This window comes from Cebidichthys violaceus, unplaced genomic scaffold (genome assembly GCF_023349555.1).
Source record: "Cebidichthys violaceus isolate CVI_PGR_0920_01 unplaced genomic scaffold, fCebVio1.0.p SCAF_7, whole genome shotgun sequence".
Taxonomy (NCBI): Eukaryota; Metazoa; Chordata; class Actinopteri; order Perciformes; family Stichaeidae; genus Cebidichthys; species Cebidichthys violaceus.
Window position 1 is genome coordinate 10866765 of NW_027176927.1, and position 19609 is coordinate 10886373.

Consider the following 19609-nt stretch of genomic DNA (forward strand, 5'->3'; position numbering starts at 1 on the left):
CTAAAACAGATGAACAACCCAAACAGGACAGCAGATAGAATGAACTGAATACCTGAGCAGAAAAATGGATTCCGTGTTGTCCTCATCCACACCACTCTTTGGCCTGAGCTCTGATACATTATCTGGAGGAAGAAGCACAAAAGATACATAATCAGATTGAAAGATGTAGCATGCATATTAATCAGCAAGGAGATTTGCACAATAGCTATTACAGCAAACAGTGAAAAGTTCAAATGTTTGCAGATGAGAGGAAAAGAATAGGCAGAACAAAATCGGCTTATCTAGACAACTAGATTAATACAGCCATGTTTAAACAACCGTTATGGTGAAACAAAACACCTTACTGAATATTCTTTATATATGCAGGAAAGGTTTGCTGATCATGTCTGTTGTGACTGTCTTTCCATCAATATCAAGATGAGAAACAGCCTTGCTTAGGGTAACGATGGTAGTGGTTTCTTCCCATAAATAAAGTATATAATGTCCAACCAACAACTTTTTACATCAACCATATCAACACACACACACACACACACACACACACACACACACACACACACACACACACACACACACACACACAGAGAGCACATAACTACCAGAATAAACTGGTTATTTAAAACAGTGGCCAAGTAACTCCCATATCTAACGTAAACACTTAAGCAAAGACATCCGAGAAGGTCTTACCGAGCATCAATGACTTATTGGGCTGCAGTGTGTGGCACATCTGCTTGGCCACAGTTAGCTTGGGGTCATCTTCTGTCTTTGCCTCCCCCTCTCCTCCTCTCTCCTTCCCCTTCTCCCTATCCAAGCCCTGGCTGTTCCTTGAAGCTCCACATGTGGTGTGTCCGACAGCTTGTTGGCAATCAGTCTGTCTGTCTGATGGCCTGTAAATTGTTGCGGTTGTTGACTGTGATGAGATTAGTCTCTTAGAAATCCCAGAGGGTGGCTGGGCGTTGGATAGCTTGTCTGCATGTCCTGCAGGGAAAGGGTCAGGGATCCTTGTATGTCTGTGGAGTTATTGACAAAACACACATTAACACAAAATACTCAACTGGGGGCAACAAACCGTCACATGAACTGTTTGGATTAAATAGTATGGTAATTCTGCTGGCGTGTAGGTTTGTTGTGCTGTTAAATTGTATTGCATTATATTGAAAGGTGCCTCTCCCAGTGGATTAAAAGAGAACAGACTGGGCTTCAACAACTCGTTGACCTCTATATCTACCATTAGTGTGTGCATTACTACTTTCACAAAGCAAATCTGAGAGCAGTAAAATGGCTGCAACAAAATGTCCATAGAATGCTGTAGGAGCTGTTAAATGAAGAGGAATAAAGATATATCGACACACCTCAAGCTAGCTTTAACGACCCCTTCACAGCTACTTATTTCCTCCTGGTCCCCTCCTTCATCCTCCTCTTCTTCTTCTCCTTCTTCCTCCATTAGTACTTGTGTCCAGAAAGGGTGGCCCAACAACTCTGGCCAGTCCATCCTAATGAACAAAAAAAATATTAAATTAAGACAGGGTCGGGCAATATGGAGAAAATCAAATATCACGATATTGTTTACCAAATACCTCAATATCAATATTGCGATTATATTCAAGGGTTGACAAAATATTCCACAAAATATTTACACACTGAGATTTTTTATAAATAATCATCAGTAATGTGGATATAATGATTATGTGTGTAAAGGCTAGAACAGTCTGGTAAGTTCAGAAAATAATAACCCTATACTGTTATGTAGCCCTTAAAAACTGAAAAAGACAACAGCATATTATCATATCCAAAATCTAAGACGATATCTAGTCTCAATATCACAATACAATCATGACAATCAATATATTATTGATATAGTATTGCCCTATTGTACAAAAATGTGACACATAGCTCAACGTGTAATTCAATGTAATTCAATGTTGCATTTTACTGTCTTAGAAACTCTCAAGCTGTCTATTTTTTATTTGAGTCAAGAACTAGAATTGCCTTATTAATAAAAGGTATTTTTAATAAATAAAGACAAAGAGACAAAATAACTTTTGAATATTTGTTTAATTCTGTTCATGAACAGAATTTACCAACTGGTCATAGATACATAAATAATCCACAATAATAACACCATTAGCATTGTGATGTAAGGATTATATATGTTATGATCATAATAGTAAAAGTAGAACAGTAGAATGGAGTGTGTGCTGGACCTGTGTGTGCATGTATGTGTGAACCATACCGCTTATCAGGGTTTTTGTTGAGCAAGCGTTTCAGAAGATTCAGGAAGTCCTCACTGGGAGGACTGGCTGAAAGCACTGCAACAAACAACACAGAAGAAAAGTTAATTAATTTAAACTAAAAACTCTATAATAAAGATATTTATGTCAAACATCACATCTGTGTGTGACTGTGTGACTGTGTGCGAGTGTGTGAGAGAGAGTGCATCACCTGTCTGTCTGGGAGGTGGTGGTTCCTGATGTAAAATCATCTCTATAATTTCAGTGTAGCTCTCAGAATAGAACAGAGGTTTACCTGAGAAGCAAAAAAAGCTTTTACGGATTAAGTCGTAAATTACAATATGCTTATTCTAAGTTTTTTTTCAATCCAGTACATCATCAGTAGCATCATTATAAACATCATGAATGACAGGTACCCAACAACAGAGGAAAACACATTAAATTAATTTACACTGTGTACTTTATCATATCAGTCTATGCTGGTATCACTGTACAAGTGTACGGGTGTGTGTGTGTGTGTGTGTGTGTGTGTGTGTGTGTGTGTGTGTGTGTGTGTGTGTGTGTGTGTGTGTGTACCAGTAAACATGTAGTAGAGTGTACAACCCAGAGCCCACAGGTCAGAGCTCATATTGGTTTCTGATCCCTGCAAAACTTCTGGAGCTCTGTAAGTTGGAGGACCTGAAAATATACACACAATATGTACAGTAATTAGGAAAGACAAAAATAGAACAAGAAGACAGTCATCAGCTTTCATACAGTACACTTCTCCACAATGTATAACATGTTCTCAGCTTTTAGTTTCTAATATGATCACAATGTCATAACAACAGCTACACCATTCCTTGTTCATTCCTTTTCAACTGGATCCATCCAAACATTGTACATCTTTGACTCCTCTTGGCTAATCTCCTCCATCAATCAACACTACAATGTATTAGGAACCAACAGGATTTTAAAAAATCTGACCATTTAATTTTTTCCTTGTGTTCTCCTTGCTATCTTCTTCCCCTTCCTCCTCAGAAGTAGAGCGCAAGTTAAAGAAATCCTGCAGTGTCTCTCCGTCTGCCTTGGACAGGCAGAAGTTACCAAACTTCAGAGTGCCACTACCATCCAGAAGGATCTATGGGCAACAAAGGGACGGTCACTGTATTCATCTAATCATCATAATGGTGCTGTTTGTTAGTCCTGCTTACACATGAATGCAGTTGCAAACCTTAGCAGGGGTCAAGTCAGAGAAAATGATTCCTGATTCATGGATGTATTTCAGGCCTTTGACCAAGTCCCATCCAAACCTCCTCACCACATCTTCTGACAGACATCCATCAAGACCAATTATAGACTCCAGGGAACCACCTGATAGATGGACATGAGTGTAGAAAGAGAGCAAGCATGAGAGAGACCAAGAAACTTAGATAGAGCAAGATTAACACTTGTTTTAAAAAATGAGCAGTAAGTTATTACATCTAATGGTGCATGCCTGTTTGTCAGGAGTAACAGAAATAACCACTGACCTGTACAGAGCTCCACCACCAACCAGAGGTGGTTACTTGTCTCATACCACTCGTAGAAACATGCTATGTTCGGATGATACAGATCATGGCTGAGGCGCACCTAAAATGAGACAAAAAACAAGACATCATTAAATGTGTAGGTATTCTTCAATTCAATGCTCAAAAGCAGAATTCTCCCTAAAATAATTCCCATTCAGAATCCCTATGATCTCAGTAAGGACTGTTTGTTAAAAATGTTTAAAGAAATTAGCTGCAAATAAGACCCAAAACTCTAATGTCTAAGGATAATGCTTTTATGTATATTTTTATTCTTTTTTAAGTCAATAGAACTCTGAATAATGTATTAAAACGTCTCAAAGTTGGTGATGTCATGCCCCTTAAGACTTTATAATACAATTACATACTAAAACTTATGAATGTGAAAATGTGACATGTGTCTTGATACGTTTGTACAGTTAAGAGAACTATCCTACATGGTTAGTGATCTCAGGTCTCTTGGCTTTGTCGGCGCAGACGATGGCTACATAGTTGAGATTGCCTTTCTTTCTTCCTTTATAGACAACGGATCTACCGCCTGCCCCAAGTTCTTCATACAGGATGAAGTTCTCCATCCGCTGTGGAGAAGATAAAACAAGTATTAAGTCTTAATCATTAACTTTAGACATTTGAAGAAGTTGAGAGAGTAGAGTTCGGCATCAATGAGGAAAGGAAGCAAGGAAGTATCAGACACACAGAGCCAAACAAACAGTATGACCTTAACTTGTCATAATGGGGAGATGAATTTATTTTATCAATGGTCAAACGAATAAATATAATTAAATATCGTAATTTGCTGAACATCTAGGTTAAGGTATATTGGTCCTCTGAAGTCTACCATGAGAGGAAGTTACATTTAGCATAGGCTAACGTTTTAGCACAACTAACGTTAGCAAACTTAAAATGGATATCCGTGAATGATGATTACCATTACGACTAATTAATTAGCTTCAGAACACCTGACACCTGTTTGACTCTGACCGCTTGATTTGTGTCATAAAATAGCTTCAGCGAGCTACAAAATGTAGCTTCTACACTTATAGTAAATGAGCATGTTTGAAATAGATGGTTAACTTTTAAGTGGTGAATAATTATATTATATCTAGCGTTACCTTAAAGTGTCATGTTAACGTTAGAGACTAACGGTTGGCTTGTATCGTGTGTTGTAACGTTATCATCTATTCAAGAGGACAGACGGTATGTTCGCTTATAAATGACAAGACAGCAGTTAACTGCAACACCGAGTAAGTAACGTTATTACATGAAAACATCATTAAACTATACACAGAGACACTAAATACCTTCTTAATAATGTGTTTGATATCCCTCACGTTTACTATCAAACTAACTTATAACTCACCTCTTCAACGACCCGCTGTTTGTTAGCGGAAGTGAGATGAGCTCAGACGGGTACAATTCAAACTGGAAGAGGGATGTCTGGAGCTCTGCAAATAAAATTAAAGCAAAAACTACCCACCAAATTCATTGCATGCCTACCGGTACGTAAAATTAAGGAGTACTTACGAAGTATTTTTACGTACATATGATTAAAAATACGGGTTAGTTGTATTGTATAAGTTTTTAGTTTTGACCTGACCGCCTCCACATGGTCTATTCCTTCGTTGCTATGATACAAGAGTGCACACAACAGGCAGCGCATGGTCAAGCGCACGGAATACAGCGACAATTGGCATCAAAATTACTGTATTTTGCAAAAAAATTGCAAGTTAATTTACTGTACAGAGTCCTGAATGAGCTGTTAGGGGACAATAGTCTGCGGTTAGGTCCCTACTGACGCCCTGTAGGCTACAGTTGCCTCAAAGTTCCCATTGACTCCAGAGCAACCCGTTCACCTTTATGCTGGAACAATCCAGCATGTGAGCACGATATAACTAACATATAATAACTAGGTTATTAAAAAAATAGCTAATCATTTTAAATGTGTGCACATGTGCAAAGTCCCATTGGAGATTAGTATGAGAAACATGCATGTGACCCTGCAGAGGGGGTCAACCATCACCATGAATGCTCCACTTACTGCAAACACTGTCCCACATAATGTAAAATACTATAGTAAAGCATGTATACATAGAGCTTTTGTCAGGATGTGGGTACTGACCTTAATCCTATATGGTTCTCAGTGTCCATAGATTAACAGCACCAGGGCTGTTTGTCTTGCAGTTTTTCTCCATTGATTGTTTTTTAGAAACAGAGAGTGAGCTTTTGAAGAGTAATTTATCTAAATCAACAACAAAATAAAGAAAACATAGTTGGACAGTCTCTCCATAGTATTTGCCCTATTGCACCTCACATCATACATTTCCTATTATCTTTTACCAACCTGGTGTTTCCCCTTCACATGTGAATTATTTCTGATTATGGAGTCTAACATGTTGTACTCTCTGCATATAAGCTCACAGCACAGAAGCTGTTTCCTCTAGGAACACGATTGAGAATATTGTGAGCAAAAGACTCTCCAGTGAAAGATGATGAATTCTTCAAAGATACTTCTAATTCACCGAACCCCGCTGTAACAGACTCCAATGCATGAGTCTGTCAGCACCATGAGACCTGCTGTGAATTAAACCCTGTGCCACTCTCCACTAGCACGCAGATTTGTTTTAACAAACTCCCAGAAATAATCCCACATTTATTTTTAGTGTTACATTCAAAGATGCCCAACGTGTAGTGTCTTTCTTTTTTCAGTTTTAAAATGATGGTGTTGTAAAAGCTATACGTCTAGTAGCTATATCACTTCTGAACTTTGTCTACATTACTGTTGTCTGTTGACAGCTACAGAACATTTAGGGCAACACCACTGCTGGCCTGTATGTCAGCTGCTTTCTGGAGATATGTTGTTGAGTAATGGCACCTTTCTATTTTGGATAGAACAGAAGTAACCACCAGGAGAAAAAAAAAAACATCTAAAATATCTTTGGAGAAGTGTGACATGTCCGTTTTATTTCTACAAAATAATATTCTGCACTCTGACAATATTAAAATACAGTTGATTTCCCAACAACGTCAATTGCGAAGATAAACCATGAGGTAGCGCATAAACATTACAAACCAAACTTAGATCTTTCTTGTTTTGACTTTCTATGTAAAACACTTTTATTGCTTGTTTGTGCAACAGGATTTCGGGAGGACAGTCTTGTATAAAACTAAATAATTAAGCAGCTTTTGGTCATTCAAACTTTGTCACAATGGTCAAACGTCAGTCCCATTTGATTAATCAACACTGAAAACTGAAAATATTACCAGTATTATTGAATTTCTGCAGCAGTGAGTTTTGGGTGTTGTGAAGGTTTAACGGTAAGACACATAGAAAACAACATAGGTTTAAATCTTCCATGATAAAGTCCAGTCAGTGACAGTACGTCTCATAAGAAGAGGTCCTGATGAAAAATGTCAATGGTTGAAGTTTCCTTTTCAAAGAAGTTAAAGTTAAAATGTAGAAATCCGTGTTTTCGTGGTTGATAGGATAGAAAGCTTGTTCATGTCTAAATAATGATCATGCATGTCTAAATAATGCTGGAGACAAAATAGCAACCATCAAATCCTCAGGTCTGTTTTAAGAACTTTTCTAACAATCACTCACTTGACAAGTTTCATCAGTAGGGCCCTCACTGACTGCATATAGATGAGTGAACTCTGTTGTTCACTCATCTATATGCACTCAGTGGAATGCCCGTGGAAATCTTCTCAGTGCACGTAACTTAAAGTTTACAAGATTAACCAAAGATACCAAGAGTACCATTTCCTATAGGCACCTTTTATTATACAAAATAAAAGCCAGAAAAAAAACTCACCACACTTGCTATTACAACATTGTATGAATAGCTTACATAAAAACAAATAATGAACACAAATTAGTAGGCTTTTTTAAAGACTGGTGACAACTTAGTTCTTTTTATGTGCGGATAACAGGACTGTAAACAAGTGAAATGTTGAAAGTGTTGAGTGTGTATAAATAAAGAAACAGGGATGAGCAGGGGAGTGTCTGGAAGAAAATTGTCCTGGGGATGACAGAGTCAGTGGGGGTCCCAGGCTTTGTTTATGAGCCCGACTGACGACGGGAAGAAACTGTACATGTGGGGTGATTGTGGCTAAGTGCTAAGAGCAGCGCTGCCTTTCAATCATGAGGTCTTGGTCCTGATGGGCCTCATCCTGCTGCCAGATGGTAGGGACACAAACAGTTCATGTCCAGGGTGAGAGGGGTCGGTTATAATCTTTCTTGCTCGCAAACAAGTCCTGGGGGGATGGCAGATTGCAGCCGATCACCTTCTCAGCAGAGTGAATGATGCGCTGCAGTCTGCCTTGTCCTTGGCTGTGGCTGCAGACGGTGGTCTGGTACGCTGCAGCCACAGCTGTCTTGATGGCTCAATGATGGCTGTGTAGAAGTGCACCATCATTGTCTTTGGCAGGTTGGATTTCTTCAGCTGCCTCAGGAAGTACATCCTCTGCTGAGCTTTCTTGGTGATGGAGCTGATGTTAAGCTCCCAGTTGAGGTCCTGAGTTATGGTGGAGCCCAGGAAGAGGAAGGACTCCACAGCGTCGGCGGGGGAGTCGCACAGGGTGATAGGGGCAGGTGGGGCTGCATTCTTCCAGAAATCCACAACCATCTCCACTGTCTTTAGAGCGTTGAGCTCTAGGTTGTTCAGACCGCACCAGGTCACCAGATGGTCAGTCTCCCACCTGTAGGCGGACTCATCCCCACCAGAGATGAGTCCAATGAGGGTGGTGTCATCCGCAAACTTCAGGAGCTTGACGGACTGGTGACTGGAGGTGCAGCTGTTGGTATACAGGGAGAAGAGCAGAGGGGAAAGAATGCAGCCTTGGGGGGAACCGGTGCTGATGGTCCGAGAGGCTAAGACGTGCTTTCCCAGCTTCACGTGCTGCTTCCTGTCAGACAGGAAGTCTGTGATCCACTTGCAGGTGGAGTCGGGCACGTGCAGCTGAGAGAGCTTGTCATGCAGCAAAGATGGGATGACGGTGTTGAAAGCAGAGCTGAAGTCCACAAACAGGATCCTGGTGTAGGTTCCTGGGGAGTCCAGATGCTGGAGGATGAAGTGAAGGGCCATGTTGACGGCGTCGTCTACAGACCTGTTGTCTCTGTAGGCGAACTGCAGGGGGTCCAGGAGTGGGTCAGTGAGGGTTTTCAGGTGGGAAAGGACCAGGTGTTCAAAATACTTCATGATCACAGAGGTCAGGGCGACAGTGGAAACCTTGAAGCAGGCTGGTACATGGCATGTCTCCAGGGAGGTGTTGAAAATGTCTGTAAACACCGGAGACAGCTGATCAGCACAATGCTTCAGGGTGGAGAGGAGACAGAGTTCGGGCCGGCAGCTTTGCGGGGATTCTGTTTTTTGAAAAGCCTATTGACGTCTCTCTCCAGAATAGAGAGAGTCGTCAGTGGGGAGGGGGGTGGGGCGCTGGGATGGGTGGAACAGAGGCATGGGCCCTGACCTGCTGAGCTGGGGGAGGGGGGGCTGGTGGTCTGGGGCTGGTTGATGGGGCTGTGCGGGATGGAGTCAGGACTGACCCATTGTCTTTCAAATCTACAGTAGAACTCGTTCAGCTCGTCTGCCAGGTGGAGGTCATTCATAGAGTGGGGAGCTTTGTAGGCTTGTAGTTGGTGATCTGTCTGAGGCCTCTCCAGACAGAAGCAGAGTCACTTGCTGAGAGCTGGTGTTGCAGTTTCTCAGAGCACAGTTGTTTAGCGTCTCTCACCGCCTTACTAAGCCTGTATTTTGACTCTTTGTACAAGTCATTGTCCCCACTCCAAAATGCCTGTTCCTTGTGCAGCCTTAGCAGTCTGAGTTCTGCTGTAAACCAGGGTTTGTCATTGTTGTAACTCACCCTGGTGCTTGTTGGAACACAGCTGTCCTCACAGAAGCTGATGTATGAAGTTACAGCCTCTGTGTATTCATCCAGACTGTTGGTAGCAGTCCTGAAAACATCCCAGTCTGTACAGTCCAAGCACGCCTGAAGATCCTGCAGAGCTTCACTGGACCACTGCTTGAATTTCCTCACCACAGGTTTACAGAGCTTTAAATTCTGCCTGTAAGCTGGAATCAGATGGACCATGACGTGGTCAGAGAGTCCCAGTGCAGCACGAGGCACGGCGTGATAGGCCCTGCTGATTGTGGTGTAGCAGTGATCTAGAATGTTTTCCTCTCTAGTTGAGCATTTGATAAACTGTCTGTATTTTGGGAGTTCATGACTGAGGTTTCCTTTGTTAAAGTCACCAAGGACAATAACCAAAGAGTCCGGGTTGGTCCGCTCCACATACCGTATCTGTTCGGCGAGTGTCCGCTGTGTCTCCTGCACGTTGCCCTGTGGCGGCATGTAAACACCGACCAGTATGAATGAAGCAAACTCACGGTTGTAAAATGGTGAAGTGAGCTTACGTGAGTTAGTTTATAATAAACTGTAAACTACAGTTGTTTCTTTTATGTGCAATATGAGTTTATAATGCTTATAGATAAGCTCCTTAAATGTGACGCAAATAACTTAATGAAACACTGTAACAACAATTAAAACGCTTTCCTTCCACCATCACATTCAATATAGATTTCCATAGACGTCCCGAGTATATAGACTGCATATAGCGTCCCAACACTTTGTACACACTGACTGTACACACAAGCAGACAGACAAACTAGCCCCTAGGGTATTTATCAAATGAAGTGTCAACCTCTTTTCATGTATTGTGAGTATAACAGACCGCTCAAAATAAAATAAAAAAGTAATATTAATGCAATTTATTTTGAAATGACTCACACCGGATGTAGAACCATACTTCTTCTACTTTGACTCAGCTCTGCTCAGCTGCTTTGTTTCCACTACACCATTCACTCACCCCTGCGAAGGAAGCCAAAAAAAAAGCTTCCAAAGTGAAGTGAACAGGCGCAGGGTGCTGACTCTGAATCACATCTTCTGTATTCGTCCGTCCACTTGTCTTGACTTTCGCCTGATAGAGGCGTGATTATCTGATACCGGTCTGTGTGGTAGTCTGCTTCCTGTGGAGGGGTGCCCTGCATGTTCGGGGGGTAACGCTACTTAAGACGGTGGTTAGTTTGGTTAGGCGTGGCAGAGATAAACTAGGGTTTATAGTAGGGTTGTGGTCGGGTGAAGCATCTCAGGCGACGACTGACTGTGGTTAGAATAAGGTTATTATCAGGGTCACACATGTCGACGGGGAAACAGACTTTGACACAGCACCAGGTCGCGTGGTAGCGCTCTGGAGAATCACATTGTTAGATCGCGAGCAGAGTCGCGCTGAGTGAGCCGATGAGTTAGTCTTCCGTTTGTCGCCAAACAGAGATAACGGGATTATTCTGCCTCTTCAGGGAAGTCTGCACAATCGACTAAAACGGTAAGTTTCTGAACTCGTATGTGTGTCAGATTTAAAGTTCGATGATCTTATGATCACAGCAGCAGGTGCAGAGTACCACACGGTTTGCTGACGGTGTAACACTTACTCATGATAGGAGCGCAATGCTATATAATGTAACACATGGCATGTTTTTAAACAGTTCCCCGTCATGTTTTCCTGGTCTAATAGACTTTTTCATTTCATAAGAAGTTCCCTCTGCTTTGTGCCCATACTTGGTCCGACTCAGAGGTGAACATGTTCAGCCTATTGTGTGGATTGTGGGCACGTTTTAATAAGATTGACTGATTTTTAGATTTAGTGAGGCCTAATCCTATCACAGGGAATCTGCCTTCACTCATTAAAAGTGATTTAAGCAGTCTGACTGATTATCACAGCTACTTCTCAGAGGCTGTGAACAAACTTTTGCCTTTTTAACGTCAACATGTTTATTATTTATAATCGGGACCAATCAGTGGGAACATTACGTCATATCATTCAAGTGCACCGTGCAAAGCTGACATATGCCCCATTATAGATCCAAAGAAAGCAGTTTGCATTGTGAGGAATGAACGTTGTTTTCTGTTGTTTTTATTTGTTGTTTTCTCTTCATGTACTGTGAGCCTACATCTGTTAGAGGCATTTGTTCATTTTCTTTAAATTATATTTAAACCCATTAGGCTATCCCATATATACTTTCTTCATTAAATTAATATTGAAATAGATGTTGCTTACTCAGATTTCCAATTACAAACCAATCACAAGGAAGGAAATTTAGACAATGAGCCTCGGGTCAGTTAAAGAAGGCTTGTGAAGCCAGACTGATATGTGGATTGCGGTGAAGAGACTGCAACACACTAATGTACATCCAGTGTAAAAGGTATGGAGGGGATTCAGTGATTTTTATTTTACTTTAGCTACTCTGCTGAGAAGGAGGGTTTCTCAGCCAGTCCTGACAAGCTAAATAAGGGTCCAGTTGGCTTTGCCAACTAGCAGCACATGATCTGTGGCGGGCCTGTGTACCGTCTCACTACACACACACACACACACACACACACACACACACACACACACACACACACACACACACACACACACACAGCAGATCTCACTGTTAACATACAGACCTCTGAGAACGTACGCAACCAGAAGCTGGACCTGAAGGGACAGCTCGAATGTCCCACAGATAGACAGAGCGACTGACAGATGGGCTGTGGGGGGTGTTTGGTCTTATCTAAACACACACACACACACACACACACACACACACACACACACACACACACACACACACACATTCAAAGGCTTGTAGTAAATAGGAAATCCCTTATCACGGGTAGATTTGTGTGATGTCAGTACTTTGTAAGCCTACCACCCCTTTCAATCAACTAAAATGAGTCCCCATCCCAAAAAAACATCAGCATTCATTCCTTTTGGAATGACATTCTACAAAAAAGACAAATTGATGAAGTGGCGGCAGTGAGTATGTGCTGCTGTGCCAGCACACAGACTGATGACCTAGAGTAGCGTATTGGTAGAAATGATTATGAAAGCACAGGAAAAGTCAAAGGTTGCTTAAGTGTGAATGAGGCCCTTAATATATTAACTTCAAAGCTCCTTTACTGCACACTATCACTGTAGAGTAGCTTTATGGATTTATGGCTCGCTGAGTTTCAGGTTGCGTTTTAGAAATTATAATAAAATCAGTTGGAAAGATAATAAAATGAAGTTTAACTCCTCGAGCAGAAGTAATAAGACGTTCTAAACAAAATCTCAAGTATATACTGTATATATGTGTATACCAGCTTTAGGTTTTCAAATCGATCTGGTGAAGATTGATGGATCATCTAAAATACATGCTTACTTCCAGATTTCCTAACTAAATATCATGTATGTGTAGCACAACAACTGCAACAAATCCTGTAATCTGTATTTGTTTAAGCACAAATGAAGTTGTTGTAATGCTCATAACTGGAGGGATATTTCATAGCATACAATGTGGAACACAAACAAATGAATAATAAAGCACTTATGATGCAGGCTATAGAAACCCTGTAACTATTTGATGCAGTTTTAAAATACAGTGATGGACGTAGTTCAATATGACGGCCTTTGGTGTGATTTAGAACAATACAACAGTAATTTAATGCAATCAAACTACTTGGGAGCAAAATAAAGGCTGTAAATTTGCAAAGAGAGTGAGTTATTTTGAGTGTCGGCGTTACAGTTCACTGAACTGAGCCAAAGTGATGCAGCTGTGAGGTTATGGTGAATCAGACAAACTTTGACCTCTTTAATGTAGAGGTTCTCGATTGATTTTCAGCCCCTTACAAGATAGAGAATATACCTTGTGCATGTCCCTTGGAATATTTTGGCTAAGCCTATTTCCTTTACACTTCTATAGTCATTCTATAGTTATGTTATATTATTATTACACAAGAGAAATGCTTAGTGATCCAGATCATTTGAAGCGCTGCAGTTGCTCAGGACTTTTTCGATGAGATTTCAGATACTTAATGTGATTGCAAGAAGTTTCGTTTTGCCTTTCGCTACCCACGTGGAGGAATAACATCTTTATGGAATCAACTACCGGTAGTTGTAAAAACTTTGACCCAGGTCTTGCACAGTTCCAGTGTTTGATAAACCTGGACCAACCTGCCAACGCTGAAGGCTGAGAGATTTAGCAAGACTCCTCTGCTGTGCCAGTCATAGTTAAAGACTGTCCATGTTGTCTACGGTTTGTTTTTTGGGGGCTTTTCTCTCTGTTTTCTTGTAGAATAATAACTGTAAAAGGCAGAGCTTTATCTGCGTCAAGTCTTGCATTACTCCCTCCACCCCCCTTCCTTTCTCTCTCCTCTGTCATATCTTTCTTTCTCATATGATTTCCTCCCCTTCTCTCTGAGTGATATGAAAACAGAGACAGTCTTTCAAACAGGCCGTGCTGTCACTCATGCACATACATCAGCCCTTTTTTAACTTTATTTTTCACAATCTTTTTTTCTTCTCACTAACACAACACTCTTCAACGAAGCGGAATCCCGACATTACATGAAGGAAACTGTAGCATTTCAGAAAGGATGTCTCCGCTTCCTTTGACTGATCATGTGACTTGTTGGACCTATGATACACTCGCTTCCTTATTCTCATCTCTCCTTAACTTCTCTCTTTGTCTTCCTCTTTGTCCCTCCTTGTTGTAGTGACTGTGTGTGTCTCAGTGAATAATGGGATCAGATAGTGGTGACCGTGGCTAAGTGGAGAGCAGTGCCGCCTTTCAATCAGAGGGTCGGCGGTTCAATCCTCGGCTCCTGCTCTACTAGTCTCATGTCAATGTGTCCTTGAGCAAGACATTTAACCCCAAAATTTGCTCCCGTAGCTGCACCCACGGTGTGTAGATAGATACTGAATTGTAAGTCGCTTTGGATAAAAGTGTCTGCTAAATGACCGTAATGTAATCTCTTTTGTCAAAGAACAAGTTTTCAAAGAACTGGTTTCCATGTGCATTTAAAAGGAGGAATTAGGGAATAGGAATCCTAGGGAGGGAAGAGATTTCTCCTACTTGCCTGTTCCTTTTGTCTAAACCCTACTTTGCTCACCATCAACCAATCACATCACTGAGACCAGTATTCAAACATGCTTTAGTGACGCGATTAGTGATGAAAACACTTTTTATTGTTCTTTGGGCGCCAGTTTTTCTGTACTAACCAACAACCCAAGCTTGACATTCTTGCAATAGCATAGCATTATGTATTAAAAACAAATCTAATGAATGTTGATGAGCTGGGGAGGTTGTCATGACTGTATGACATGATCAACGAAACACTGAGATTGTAATGTTATACCAGTGTCACGGTATTAAAATGTAATATTTGTGTACATTTGCTTATTTACGATATAGAAAAAAATGGACACGAATGAGCTAGCTGCACTGCTCACCTGCAGTGTATGTTAATAATCATAGGACATTATTTTTAAGCTCACAGCTGATTTTATAAAAATAAAATGCAGATTGTTATTGATTGCATCTCTGGTCAAAAAGAGGAGTATTGGATTATTGATCAGATCCATTGATCATAAAGTGGCTGACAGGAAGAGCTGCTGCCTGGACTGACCTTCATTTACAGCCTCACTCCAGCATTTAGTTGGAAGGTGGAATTTCTATTCAGTTTTAAGATTTAAAAAAGTTAAATTCACAAATAAAGTTGTGGGTTCTTACTTAACAGGTACTGTTTAGTTGAAGTTATGTTATAAAACAAATACTGCCACTGAATGGTTTTCATGCAAATATTATAATACTATAAATAACAGAAGATATTCTCATATAAATAATTTAATATTATTAAACAGACAGCAGGGCAAGCTGGCAGAAGTTACTGGCAAGACTGAGGGACTTTCACATAATCTGATTAGAGAGAAAATAATAGGGGGATAAACTGAAACTCAACCCATTCACACTAGAGGGAATAATAAAGAGAAAATTAAGGTCAGGCTGAACTGACCTGATGGGACATTTAACATTTAATCAAAACAGGACCTTTTATACACGGCTTCTGTGTAATTAAGTCCTTTCTGTACACAGGATAATGTTTACATTGCAGTTTTCAATAGCAACCCATGTTTACTCTACCCCCCTGATCTCTGTCAGCTTCTCATAGCTGCTGGTTTTATAGCAGGAGATTTGTATATGTTGGTCTTCTCACCATGGTGATATCTTCTAATGGCTAACCGGCGGTATGGAGCCCGTCACCCATCTGTCACTAAGGCTCTGACCGGTTTCTCAGGGCAGTTACTATTCTATGTCTTGAAACTGATTGGAGACTGCTCCTGATCTGAGTGTTTCAGTGCAAAGAAGTTGTTTCGGGTGTATACAAAGTTCAGAGCTCCAGCTTACAGCCAGTCAGTCACAGCATGTGGCTCTCCTGCTCACAGGCAGATTTCCACCGGACAGCGTTATCCATAAGTATGTTCTTCTGTGTACCATTAGCAGGGATACGTACGTATTGAACAACACCAGTCAAAGTGCTCTCAATGATCAGTTGTTGAAAGTAAGGAAATCCCCTCTAGCAAGGACAAAGCTCAGCTCTCAAAGAGTGCTGCATAAGCGTGCCTTATTGATGCATTGACTGTCATAGCACCCATGATTTAAAACCTTTGGGCAAACTACAAACAGTTAACTCCAGCAGGCTAACAAATAAGATGCATACCCATAATTTTGCTTTCCTTTATCGACTCCTACTTCAGGATAAACTGCTACAAACTAAGATTGCTGTGCATTAGTAGACATTGAACAGTGGACTAATGGAAAAGTGCAGTAGGGTGAGTAAGCCAGAGTGATTACTAGGTGATTAGTTGTTTTGTTAGATATAGAATATACAGTATGCAACATCTACAGGCTACAGTGTCTAGTTTATTAGTTGTGTCTTGATTAGCAAATGGTTCTTTGAATTATATTTTGTCAGTCAGTGAGGATCAATCGACTGAAGATTAATGATTTTCATCATCTTGTCAACTCTCAAACCGCAGATAAACACAGACAACAGACAAAACGCACATAAAACAGACCAATATAATATAAATGTTTTCAAACTGCAGTGTATTTTGAATGTGTTTCCAGTGTCATAGGACCATGAAACATAACTGATACATGCATTTCTAAGCAAAATATATGCTTAAATCTAGCATCAATGATGCTGTGACACGGAGTGACAGCACCTAAACTCACAGACGTACCGAGGTGTGTATGTTTGTGTGTTCTCCTCTTTGCTGACATGTAAATCCTCCTTTGTATGTGATATGGAGCTACCGTCCTCAGTGATACACTCATGTTTTTGTCCTATACGGTCTGTCCTTGCTGAGCTTCTCAGTGCCTAACGGTTAGGATGTAGCAGTGTTACCACATTAGTTTAGTTTTCCAGGTTTAAAAGGAGTTCAAATTGCAACACCAAAATACTGAGCTGGGTGGTGCAGCACTGGTTTTCCTTTTAAGAGCTGACAATGAATGTCTGTGGTCTGTGTTGTAATGTCCATTTAGTTGCAGTTGAAGTAACTGATTAACAGAATGCATTGAGAAATCATCTGAGGGAGGGATACATCATTGTTCTCCTCACTCCTCTAGTCACTGCTGAGAATAATACTTGTCTGTACACTGATGGACAAACAGTATTTTTGTGTGTCATTAAGGACAATTGGAACTGCACCTAGTAATTACCTTCCTTACCTTTTTTTTTTATAAATAATTTTGTCTAACAAACTTTAAAAAAACGAAAACAACACCACCAAAATCTAAAATAAAGTCATTTCGTTGGGTGGTAGCTACTGTACATCATTTTAATGATTTCATTAGAATCAGGGGCTTGAACCTCTTCCTACTTATTACATCACCTGCTAAATGTAGTCTGTGTTTGGATGTCCTTATGCTCCATCCCAGTTCAGAAATAAGATGAGGCAGGAACAGAGCATGTGCCTTTTAGGAATGAGGCCCAATAACAACGTGAAGGGCTAGACAAATGTCACTGCATGTAGAACGTTGAAACATTCGCTGAACCAACACTGCAAAAGAAAAACGTAAAGTTTTAAATTGGAATTTATAGAAAATAAAAATAGAAAGAATGTGGAAAACCACACCGTATTCCCAAGAGAGGAATTGCGTTTTCTGTTGTTCTTGTGCACCGGCTCCATCGGCCCATTGAAATCTTCCACTTCCTCTAAACTCCACCCAACCTTGTGATTGTGAGCGCTGCTGGAGGACGGTACAGGGTAGGGATGTTGTGGCCATACCATTAGATTAGATGCTGGTACTGTTGATCCTGGTTCTGCTGAACTTTAATTTGGAAAAACAGTACTGTTCGGTCAGCGTTTCTGCAACTATGATGACATCATTCATTCAGGGCCCTGAATAAAAGAGCTGCAAAGACTTTTCCTCTTTATTAGTCGCCTCCTGTGATTCTGAACGGAGTCAGATTTGGTTTTAAAATCCCTAAAAATCTTGTTTTTAAGCTATATGACAGACTGTCACTGCAGCCTGTCATGTGTTCTGCAGTGACTACGTGGTTTGTTGTCATTAGCAACAGTGTTTGGATGTCCTTCACTCCTAAATAATGGAAACTTTGTGACCTAAATTTTACTTCCCACAAGGCACCAGGATCTGACTCAATATGTCTAAGAGGAGGTTGGGGTGGAAAAAGAAAGATGAGTGGATCATTACAGGAGAGAAGGAGATGGTTCAAAGAAAGTAGAGAAACTGAAGAAACACATCTGTGTTTTTAAAGATGATAAAGAGACCAGGGTTAGCTACATATCAAGAAGCTTGTCTTGAGGTGTGTGTGTGTGTGTGTGTGTGTGTGTGTGTGTGTGTGTGTGTGTGTGTGTGTGTGTGTGTGTGTGTGTGTGTGTGTGTGTGTGTGTGTGTGTGTGTGTGTTTAGAAGAGTTGACTATTAATAGAAACATAGCCAAGTTCCTCTTCAATGCTGGGCTGGCAGCCTGCTCAGTGATATGATTGTGTTGTCCATTTATTTGTCTGCCTTTTAACTTGTCAGCCAGGGTTTTTATTAGCTCGCCGGATTATCTTATTTGTTGTTCTCGTCATTCATAGTGTAAATAAGTGTCCTGCAACTTATCATCAGAACCAGCTAGTCACTAAACGCAACACTTATTCTACTAACATGATTTTTTTTTTTTTTTTTACAGCTATATTGTCTACTGTATGATATTTAACTGAATCGTATGCTTCATTAGATCTACTGCAACCATTTGATGCTCATATGCTTGAGGTTCATTAGGGGCACCTCTGCAAAACAGCGACATTGCAATATATCCTGTTTGTGAAGCTGTTTTTGGTTGTCATTGTGTCAGAGAGGTGTTGAGTTAGTGGTGGTGTTGTTGCAGTTATCTTGAGGCTTTTCTAATGTTCCGTCCATCCCTTTTTACAAGTTTGACAGTAAAGCTGAAATGATAAGTCAATTAATCTTTTTAATAATTTTCAAGGATTTTTGGAAGATTTGCTGCTTTTTTTTTTTTTTCTTCTAGATGAGACATTTTAGACCTATTTATCACCTGGAGAAAGTTGTGATGGTCTTTTTATTTTTTGTGTCAGGGTGGAGCTAAGTACAACCGAACACTGACTAAAACATTTTTAAGCAACCAAATTATTATTCTTATGAACTGAAAACGCGCCGTGAAAGGGTTGAAGTTCTAAGACTAAAACACGGAAGACTCCCAGACTGGACAACACCATGGTAGCGACCTGTCAATCACAATGTAGCCATGCCCTAAAGCATACCCTGCTTCATCCTCTATTTGACTCTAAATGGACCATAATTTACTAAATAAACATCACGCTGCATTGAAGAAGAAGTAGGGTAACTTTCTCGTAGAATTTTAAACAATTTGACTTATTTCTGCAGCCAGAGGAGTCGCCCCCTGATGGCCATTAGAATGAATGCAAGTTTTAGGCACT

At 40.6% G+C, this 19609-nt stretch overlaps 1 protein-coding gene across 1 annotated transcript in view; it reads right to left on the reverse strand.

Moving 5' to 3' along the window:
* The window catches only part of ulk4 (unc-51 like kinase 4), a 79516-nt gene extending 74361 nt beyond the window's left edge, over positions 1 to 5155 (reverse strand). The window contains exons 1-11 of the mRNA XM_068736310.1: positions 5139 to 5155; positions 4216 to 4356; positions 3743 to 3842; positions 3445 to 3584; positions 3198 to 3351; positions 2808 to 2909; positions 2443 to 2526; positions 2234 to 2309; positions 1353 to 1493; positions 688 to 1010; positions 53 to 122 (exon numbers count right to left, since the gene is read on the reverse strand). Coding sequence (XP_068592411.1) covers positions 53 to 122; positions 688 to 1010; positions 1353 to 1493; positions 2234 to 2309; positions 2443 to 2526; positions 2808 to 2909; positions 3198 to 3351; positions 3445 to 3584; positions 3743 to 3842; positions 4216 to 4353 — 1328 coding nt within the window. The 5' untranslated portion in view covers positions 4354 to 4356; positions 5139 to 5155. The remainder of the gene's footprint in view (positions 1 to 52; positions 123 to 687; positions 1011 to 1352; positions 1494 to 2233; positions 2310 to 2442; positions 2527 to 2807; positions 2910 to 3197; positions 3352 to 3444; positions 3585 to 3742; positions 3843 to 4215; positions 4357 to 5138) is intronic.
* Positions 5156 to 19609: the final 14454 nt, after the last annotated feature.